General features: G+C 47.5%; 1 protein-coding gene and 1 long non-coding RNA gene across 4 annotated transcripts in view; one reads left to right on the top strand and one right to left on the bottom strand.

Moving 5' to 3' along the window:
* Nucleotides 1-567: 567 nt before the first annotated feature.
* On the bottom strand, nucleotides 568-2,476 carry LOC122237389. Its single transcript, XR_006215905.1, has 2 exons — nucleotides 2,076-2,476; nucleotides 568-701 (listed from the first exon to the last, which is right to left on the bottom strand). It is a non-coding gene; the product is annotated as an uncharacterized LOC122237389 (long non-coding RNA).
* Nucleotides 2,477-2,527: 51 nt separating this feature from the next.
* NCAPH (non-SMC condensin I complex subunit H) overlaps nucleotides 2,528-9,521 on the top strand; it is a 33,127-nt gene continuing 26,133 nt past the window's right edge. For all 3 annotated transcript variants that reach the window (XM_007082381.2, XM_042982062.1, XM_042982063.1), the window contains exons 1-6: nucleotides 2,528-2,605; nucleotides 6,692-6,911; nucleotides 7,072-7,162; nucleotides 8,077-8,169; nucleotides 8,495-8,630; nucleotides 9,299-9,423. In XM_007082381.2, coding sequence (XP_007082443.2) covers nucleotides 2,587-2,605; nucleotides 6,692-6,911; nucleotides 7,072-7,162; nucleotides 8,077-8,169; nucleotides 8,495-8,630; nucleotides 9,299-9,423 — 684 coding nt within the window. In that variant the 5' untranslated portion in view covers nucleotides 2,528-2,586. The remainder of the gene's footprint in view (nucleotides 2,606-6,691; nucleotides 6,912-7,071; nucleotides 7,163-8,076; nucleotides 8,170-8,494; nucleotides 8,631-9,298; nucleotides 9,424-9,521) is intronic.

Genomic DNA, 9,521 nt, shown 5'->3' with positions numbered 1-9,521 from the left:
TACAAAAATTAAAGGCATTTGCTCAGAGGCCAAAATGAACGTAAAGCCATTTGCACTACATGCCTGTTGAGCCCCAGTGACTTGTTTATATCATGAACTACATTATGATACAAGCCAGCTGCAGGATGGAAGGTCAGGGCAAATTTGAAGCCGAAAGATTGTTCAGGTCGCCAACCGATAACGGTATCGTTCCTCACCTAAAGGTTTTTGCCATTCATTTCGGGGAAGTAGATCTTGGTAAGGAGTGAAATGGGGAAGGGGAATGGCCCCAGTACTGCTTTTCTGGCAGACCAGGAGTGGGGGCGGGAGGCACTACTTGGGGTGTGTGCAGAGCAATTGAGTTTTGCATACCACTGATACCACTGATAAATCATTCAATCTTTTGGCACCCTCCACCCAACTAACCCCTCGAGAAACAAAGACGGCATTCAGATCTGGAGGTGAATGACCCGCCTGCAGGGGGCGGAGCTGGCTCTCCCTCCCAGCACAGGGAGCCCCAAGCAGTCCAGTGAAGGGGTATTATCTTCACTGTTTTATAAACAGAGAAGAAAATGAGGCCCAGAGAGGTTCACATGCCCAACCGAGGATTTAAGCCTGTCTTCCAACTTCACACATTCAATACATATTCAAGCACTTGCTGTGTCCGGGGCTAGCACTGGGCCCTGGGAAAACAATGGCTTCATCCTCATGGAACTGACAACCTGTGGAGGAGACAGACATGAAATAGTCACACCAGCGGATGTGAAATTTCAAAGGTGACAAGTTCCACTAAAACTTCCAGTAAGGACACTTGAGCGTATCAAGGAAGGCTTCCCTGAGGAAGTGATGTGAGCTGAAACTTGACAGGTGCCAACTGGGTGAAGATGGGGTTGAGATCCTATGTGGAGGACATGTGCACATGGCATGTGCAGAGGCCTTGTGGGAATGGGCATGATGAGGGAGAGTCTGAGGGAAGGCCCAAGTGTCTGGAGTGCAGGAAGTAAGCGGAGGCAAGGTGCAAGATGAAGCTGGAGAGGCTGCAGGGACCAGACCCTGTAGGGCCTTCTAGACCACTTTAGAAGTTCCCAGAGCAATGGAACTTTTGAATGGTTTGAGACTTTGGGAAGTGACAGGTCGGTACTTAGCAACAGGTACTTAGCAACAACCACCCTGGGTGCAATGAGGAGGGTGTCCGAGCAGGTGTGGGGCTGCTGCAGACCAGCAAGAAGGTAATATGGATGAAAAAGAGACGCAGGGCTGAAGAGCTTTTTAGGAAGTAAAAAGAGTTCAACAATAGATTGTGTATAGAGAGTAAGGCATCCAGGATGGCTCCTGGGTGCTGATTTGGGTCCCTGGGTGGCTGGTAGAATCATTCGCTGAAAGACACTGTAAACCTGCATTCTTCTATTCCACACTGCCTTGCGCTAAAGATTTGAAGGTGGTCACTATTTGTGCAAAAGCAAATAGGCTTATGAAGAGGTTTGCAACAAAGGGTAGTACTTTTAATGGCGGAGGGGCACTGATGGCATTCAGCGGACAAATGGTGTGGAGGTTGCTGAACAGTCCTACAGAGTCCCACGTGTCAAGAATTGTTTCACCCTGAATACCAATAACACCCTTGAGGGGAAACACTGCATAAAATGCCAGATGTGTGTTGTAAGAAATAATGGGGGCAGGGTGGTGCCTGAGTGGCTCGGCCAGTTAGGCTCTTGATTTTGGCTCAGGTCATGATCTCAGAGCTCATGGGATTAAGCCCCAGGTCCGGCTCCGTGTTGACAGTGCAGATCCTGCTTGGGATTCTCCTTCTCTCTCTCAAAATAAATAAAAAACAAAAAAGAAATTATAGGATATTCTAGAGATATTTGGGGAAATTGCCCTGGCCTTTCCTCCCATAATACGATTCTTGGGATCACATGAAGAATGGATAGGTGCCAATTATACCCATCTCATTTCTGACCTTAACCTTTTCTTTAGTGTGGCAGGGGTAGGAGTGGGGGGGGGGGGAGGGGGAGGTGTAGATATCCATTAAGCTTTTCACAAGAATGTGAGTAAAAATGATGGCCTTCATTCAAAACTGTATATACAACATTTCGCACCTGTCCGCCTGCCCGATCCGTCCATCGTGTTGTTGGCTCCTTCTCACCTCTGTCCCATACCCCATCCATCGCTTTCTACCTCCTTAGTGTTTTGCTGCCCTCATAATACAGGTCACTATGAGAAATTAACCTTGTTTCCTAGTAATCTGCCCCCATCGTTAGAAAGTGAATTGCGTGAAAGCAGTGTCTTCGCCCGTCCTGCTCCACGCTGGAGCCCAGCTAGTGGGCTAGTGCCCAGTTCCGCGCCTAAGCTCGAAAAGAGGGAGTTTTCATGCTATTTCAGGGAGTCCATGGACCCTCTACAGTGCGCTCACAGGAACCGAGCAGGAAACCAGCCATTCCAAGCAGCACACTAGTGCACAGCCCGGCACACCCCCTTTGCGGGCGGAGGATGAGGCGGCCTGCGCAGGCCCGCTTCTGGCCCCGCCCACGGCAAACGTCACCGCGGCCGTTACGCCGTTAAAGCGTCTCGGCGCGCGATTTAAAACCAGCTCCAGACAGGGAGAGCGAGATGGGGCCTCCCTGCCCAGGTGAGGTTGAGCGGGTGCGGGGTGCCGCTGGAAGGGGTCGGCGTGAGGCGGTGCTCCGGGCGGGCAGGGTCGGCGGGCGGACTGAGCGGGAGGTGCGGATATTCTCGGCCTAGTTGTTGGTCTTGGGCTCTGCTGGTGGAGGGAGAGGCAGGCGCCGAGAGGAAGAGGCGGGAAGGAAGAGTGGGGGAGGGGTGTGCCCCGCCAATCAGGACACGGCTTCAGTCGGCGTCGGGAGCGCTTGGGCCGATCCCCACTCCTCCTTACGGTCGCTGGGTGTGGGGCGACCCTTCCTGTAGGCTTCTATGCCGTGCGCGGTGTGTCTCCGTTGAAACGGTGGTTTTCCTGGGCCTGCCGTACGCTTCGCACGCGTGCGTGTATTTTTGCATTCATTCAGTAAGCGTTGAGCGCTCCCTTTGGGCCAAACGCTCTGTCAGGTGCAGAGATACAGTAAAGAACAAAACAGATAAGATCCCAACCTCTTGGAGCTTGTATTCTAGTTGGGGAGCCAGTTAACAAACGAAAGAATTGCGCATGAGGCTGAGTGCTGTGATTGAGAATAGCAGAGTAAGGGGAGGGGCCCCTTTCATTTGAGGATGCAAGGAAGGTCTTAGAGCAGAGACTGGGGAACGGGTTCTAGGGAGAAGAAGCAGGTGCGATAAAAGGGCAAGGAGGAAAGAGCCTGGCTTCCGCTAGGACTAGCAACATTGTGCCTGAACAGTGAGTGAGGCCCTTGAGGTAGGCAGGGCCTTTGCAGGTCTTGGTAAAAGGTTTGGAAATTTAGAGTTACGTTTTGGACGTGGTAAATGACTCATGTGAGAGACTGTTGAATGGGTCAGTAAACATTGGGATAAGAGTTGGACACTCCGGGGAGTGATATGGGCCACTCAGGGAAGTGGCCCGCAGACTCAGGAACAAATTTGGACATCATCATCATATAGATCATAAAACCATGGGAACAGGTGAGAACGCTAGGAAGACCCTGTAAGAAAAGACACTCAGGACCAGCATTTAGAAGCTAGATAGAGAAGGGGGAGCTTGAAAAACCATCAGAAGAGAGCGGTGACACAGAAACCAGGAGTGTTTCAAGAAGCACTTGAAGGCTTTTCATCTGTTTCACATGCTGCCGAAACTCTACAGAGAGATGAAGCCTGAAAAGTAGCCAGAAGTTGTAGGTGTTGGTAACAAGATAGTTTTCATAAAGTGGTGGGGGTGGTAGCCAGACATAGAGGTTTGAAAAACGAATGGGAGGTAAGGAAGTAGATGTAGAAAGTGTCTTTGAGCTCAGTAATCATCTGAACGAGAGAAATCTGAGGAGTATTCCAAGAATTGAAGCGTGCCTCTGATCCCCATCTTGAGTTTCCCTCTTAGGTTCCTCCTTCAGTGCTTCCTATTTCTGTTAAAGTCTTTTGTCTCAAGGTCCAACTCCCCTTCTTCTCTGGAAGTGCCCTCATCCAGATAGTAACAAGTCCTCTTGATTCATTCCCTAAATATGTCTCTTGCCTCCTTCCTTTTCTATTTTTTCTTTCTGTTCCTTTTGTTTGTTTTGACCTCACCTCAGAGTTAATGTCAAACATACTCTTCAGCCTGTGGGAAGCTATCAGGGGAACATGTGAAGTTCTTCTTGTATTTTATTTATTCCCTTTTATCCCTATGCACCACTTTTGAAAAAATTAATGTTTTTTTTTTTTTTTTTTTGAGAGAGAGAGAGGATGTGAAGGGGCTCTGCACTGACAGCAGAGAGCCCCATGTGGGGCTTGAACTCACGAACAGTTGAGATCATGACCTGAGCTGAAGTCAGACACTTTAACCAACTGAGCCTATCCAGGCGCCCCAATTAATGTTTTTAAGTTTATTTCTTTTGGGAGAGACAGAGTGTGAGCCGGGGAAGGGCAGAGAGAGAGGGAGAATCCCAAGCAATCTCTGTGCTGTCAGCACAGAGCCTTACTCAGGGCTGTAACTCACGAAACTGTGAGATCATGACCTGAGCTGAAATCAAGAGTGGGACGCTTAACTGACTGAGCCACCTAGCGCGCCCCCCCCACCCTTTGCCACTTATGTTCCCTTCCCCTTACATGGGCAACACTTAGTGTTAATTGTGTATCACTTTTTTTTTTTTTTAATTTTTTTTTTTGAGACAGAGAGAGACAGAGCATGAGCAGGGGAGGGGCAGAGAGAGAGAGAGAGAGAGAGAGAGAGGGAGACACAGAATCCAAAGCAGGCTCCAGGCTCCAGGCTCCGAGCTGGCAGCACAGAGCCCAATGCGGGGCTCAAACCCACGAACCATGAGATCATGACCTGAGCTGAAGTTGGACGCTTAATTGACTGAGTCACCCAGGAGCCCCTATATTCTTTACTTTTCATTGTCCCTCATGTCTCTCATGTCCTTGTTCCCCTCCTTCGTTAGCTTACATTCCCTGGTCAATCAGTATAATCACTCTGTTTCATATGCTTCTAACCCCTTCTAGCCTTTTGCCCTCTTCCAGCCTCTGTATACTTTCTTCATAAAATCACAACCCTGATTAATTCCAACTCTGCCTACTCTCCCCTTGCCCCTGCTCACTTGATGGTCTCAAGGGGACCCTAAAGCTGCCCAGCAGTCATGCTGTATTCCCTTGTTCATCCACTCTCCTTCTCCTAGATGGCTATTCCATACCTTCCTTTCTCTCCTGAAATCTCCAGTACCTCCTCCCTGGCCCTCACCCTTAGCTACTGCGTTTTGGTTTTTATGTGCTTCTTATTTTACTAAGAAAATTAAAACAGTCCAAAAGGAACATCCACAAATGCACCGTTGTGCTTGCTCCCTTACCTGTATCTCTGTCTGTGTTGTCTGGCTTCCTTTCTCTTGCTGTGGATGGGCTTTCTGTAAGAAAAGCAATGCTCTTACTTCCTTGAATGCATTGTTCCTTGAATGCATTGTTCAGTGACTTTTACCCTTTATTCTGCATGATCGCTGTGAATAGTGCCCCCCCCCCCCTCAAAGATACCTGGAACCTTTGAATATGGTATCCTTATGTGGTAAAACGGACTTTGCTGGGGCACCTGCCTGGCTCAGTTGGAAAAGCATACAACTCTTGAATTTGGGGCTGTGAATTGGAGCCCCATGTTGGTTGTAGAGGCTACTAAATAAATAAATATATACACACACACACACTAATACAAGATTATAATTTGAAAAGGACTTTGCAGATATGATTAGGTTAGGGGTCTTGAGATGGGGAGATTATCCCAGATAATCTGGATGGGCCCAGTGCAATCTCAGTGGTCCTCATAAGAGGGATGCAGGAGGTTCACAGTCAGAAGGCAATGTGATGACAGAAACAAGAGGTTGGAGTGATGGGACGAATGTAGGCAGCCTCTAAAAGTTGAAAAAGACAGGGAAGGAGATTCTTCCCTGAAGCGTCCAGAAAGAACACAGCCCTGCTAACACCTTGATTTTAGACTCTGACTCCAGGACCGCAAGAGAATACGTTTGTGTTGGTTTAAACCACTAAGTTTGTAGTAATTTGTTAATAGCAGCAATAGGAAACTAATACAATTTCTTTGCTTCATTCTCTCTACTAAGCTGGAGTTTTCCCATCTTAAAATTAATTTCTCAACCTCACTTCCCTTTCAACTGCTTCCCTCCCATTTTAGTCCTTCCTTATTACAACGTAAGTCCTTGAAAACCTTGTCTCCATTTACTGTCTCCCAGTTTCTCTTCTCCTATCTTCCCTGGAATCTATGCCTGTTTGACTTTCTCCTCCCGCTGCTACCCTAGGAAAACGGCTATTGTCGAGGTCACCAATAAACCTCCAGGTGGTTAAATCCACTGATTCTCAGCCCTTCTCGAATTTGACCTCCTTTCAGACCTCATTAATTTGTCAAGGAAGCATCAGAAGGCCGTCACGCCAAGAAAAACGTAAACTATAGAGGTTCTAGCCATGGAATATTCGAGTTGGAAAAGATCTTGGTGGCAAATGTGCAGTGAACTTCCACCCCAGGAGAGGCCCCAAGCCCACTTTAGAATAGGAAATGTTCCGTGGAAGGTTTGTTGAGCAAGTGTTTGGCTCCATCACCATCAGCCACAGTGAATACCTTTTTCTTCAGAAATCCGTGGGCACCCCCACAGTACCTCCTCACCTTCAGAACGGGTGTTCTCGATGCCCCTGCCTCGGAAGGCCCCTCTCAATACTCCTGGCACCCCCGTCCTTGAAGACTTTCCTCAGAATGACGACGAAAAGGAGCGACTGCAGCGGAGGCGCTCCCGAGTCCTGGACCTGCAGTTCAGCGCAGACTCGCCTCATTTGCTAGCCTCCCCATCGAGCAGGTGAGTGCATTCGGGGCTGCCTCCATTGGGTGGCTGTCCTGACGCGGGTCACGTGGGTCTGGCATCTCCACGATACCATGTGGGATTCTGGATCCAGATTTTGAAAGGTTAGGGCATCATGGATCCTTGCCAGAGTTTGTTGTTTTTGTTTTTCGTGTAGGAATATTGACGTTTCAGCCACGATTCCTAAATTTACAAATACACAGATTACAGAACATTACTCCACCTGTATCAAACTATCCACTGAAAATGTGAGTATCTGGGGCGCCTGGGTGGCTTAGTTGGTCGAGTGTCCGGCTCTTGGTTTTGGCTCAGGTCATGATCTTGCTGGTTCATGAGTTCGAGCCCCATGTCAGACTCTGCTCTGGCAGCACGGAGCCTGCTTGGGATTCTCCCTCCCTCTCTCTCTCTCTCTCTCTCTCTCTCTCTCTCTGCCCCTCCCCCCGCTTGTGCTGTCTCTTTCTCAAAATAAATTTTAAAAAAATTATTAAAAAAAAAGAAAAATGTGAGTATCTGCTGGATTATCAGTGAAGATACTGCAACCTGATCACAAGGGAAATCTATCCTTGATTCTGTGGAGAACGCGCAATTGATGATAATTATGTGCTTTCATTGTCCAGCGACTCTTCTTAATGCTAATATTTTTCTGCATGCTTTTACTGTTTCTTATGGGCCTTCCATGCTCTTTTTGATAAGGTCGCCCGCCACCTGCAGTGTATCTAGAGAGGCAGCATTGCTTAGGGGTTAATAGTGTGAGTTCTAGAGCTAGCCTCTGTTGGAATCCAGCCCCTGCCATTCACGAGCTGTATAGTATCGGCAAGTCGCCTAAGCACTCTGCTGCATCGTCCGCTGTAAAATGAGAATGTGACTAGTACCTGCCTCCTAGAGTTGTTCTGAGGGTGACCGAGTCCCTTTGTGTGCAGTGCTTAGAACAGGGTCTGCGTACAGTGAAAACTCAGGAAGTGTGCTGTCACCCTCTGGGCCTTGAGAATGGGGAGATACGTGTATGGATTTAGCCCTGTCATCAAGTGTTTGTGGGAATCGATACCTGTGGTGAGATGTGGGCTGTTACTTTGTAAAAGCGTAGCTTCCTCTATTAGGGTAGCATTATTTACATGAGCCTAGGCTATAAATAACAAACCTTTCTACGTTTTTCTGTTTTCAGAAAATTACTACCAAGAATGCTTTTGGTTTGCACTTGATTGATTTCATGTCAGAGATTCTTAAACAGAAAGACACCGAACCGACCAACTTTAAAGTAAGAAGGATGTTCACCTTCTCTTGGATGTGAATTAATGATGATTATTTCTGATATTTAGCACAACCCTGTACTTGAATTCTGCAAATACATGAGAACCTTCCTTGTATAAGACATTTTATTAGCTTCTTTACTTTCTTTCCTAAACTGATGAACTAGAGATCTCTTTGTGTTATATTTTGTTTATTCCCTGTCAGTCTTAGGGGAATCTTTGTCATTTTTTTCTTAAGAGCAAGTAAATATTTTACAAAGCTTGCTGTGTTTTTGCTTGTTCAGCAGTTCCTTTTTATGCCTCCAGTGAGTATAGCTCTGCTTGTTTGACTAGGTGGCCGCTGGCACTCTGGATGCCAGCACCAAGATCTACGCTGTGCGGGTGGACGCTGTCCATGCCGATGTATACAGAGTCCTCGGGGGGCTGGGCAAAGATGCGCCATCTCCAGAGGTAGAGAACCATGATGCAGGTATGTGGGTTCAGATCTGGATTTAAGGGGCTGGCTTAAGGGTGTAGCAGGTAGTGATTTGAGTAATATGTTGGAATGAAGTCGTAGGAAATCAATAATCTCATTCGACTGATGACATGAACATTTTCAGAATTGTATATGAGAAGATCCTTAAGCCCTAGAGTTGTTTTTCTTCAAAAAAGAGAAGAACCTTACTAAAACTTTTGGCTTTTATTTAGGCAAGATTGAGTAAACATCACCAAGTGGGGGAGCTTCTGATTTGGGGGGGCTTTAGAAATTGGCTTGTATTAGAAGCCAAATACTTAAGGTTTCTCCCGAAGCTGTGGATTAGTTTTTGAGAGAGAGGCAGAGCATGAGCAGGGGAGGGGTAGAGAGAGAGGGAGAGAGAATTCGAAGCGGGCTCCAGGCTCTGAGCTGTCAGCATGGAGCCTGACATGGGACTCAAACTCACGAGCCACGAGATCATGACCTGAGCCCAAGTCAGACGCTTAACTGACCGAACCACCCAGGCGTCCCTGAAGCTGCGGATTAGATGAGCCTTTTGCTTTGAGAGAATGGCACATTCCAATTATGATTGCTCTTTAGAAGTTTGAAGAACATGAGTTAATTAGTTTAGTTACGTGCTCCAGAGCAATCCTTGCAGTAACTAGTCTTATTTCTTCTTTCAGATGGAAGTGCTACTGAGACAGGAACAACCAAAAAGGCTCAAAAGCCAAAGAAGAAGCACTCCTACAAAACCATCGAACAGAATATAAGCAACCTCAATGTCTCTGAAGCAGATCGGAAGTGTGAGGTGAGGAACTGTGTGCAGTGTGGTCTCTGACTAATTCGGAGCCTCAGTGGCTGAAACTCGGCAGAGCCAAGCCTGCCCGGTATGCGTTTGCTTAGGCC

The sequence above is a fragment of the Panthera tigris genome, chromosome A3, assembly GCF_018350195.1.
Source record: "Panthera tigris isolate Pti1 chromosome A3, P.tigris_Pti1_mat1.1, whole genome shotgun sequence".
NCBI classification, from domain to species: domain Eukaryota; kingdom Metazoa; phylum Chordata; class Mammalia; order Carnivora; family Felidae; genus Panthera; species Panthera tigris.
The sequence above is the reverse complement of the archived record's forward strand: the minus strand, read 5'-3'. Positions and strand labels throughout refer to the sequence as shown.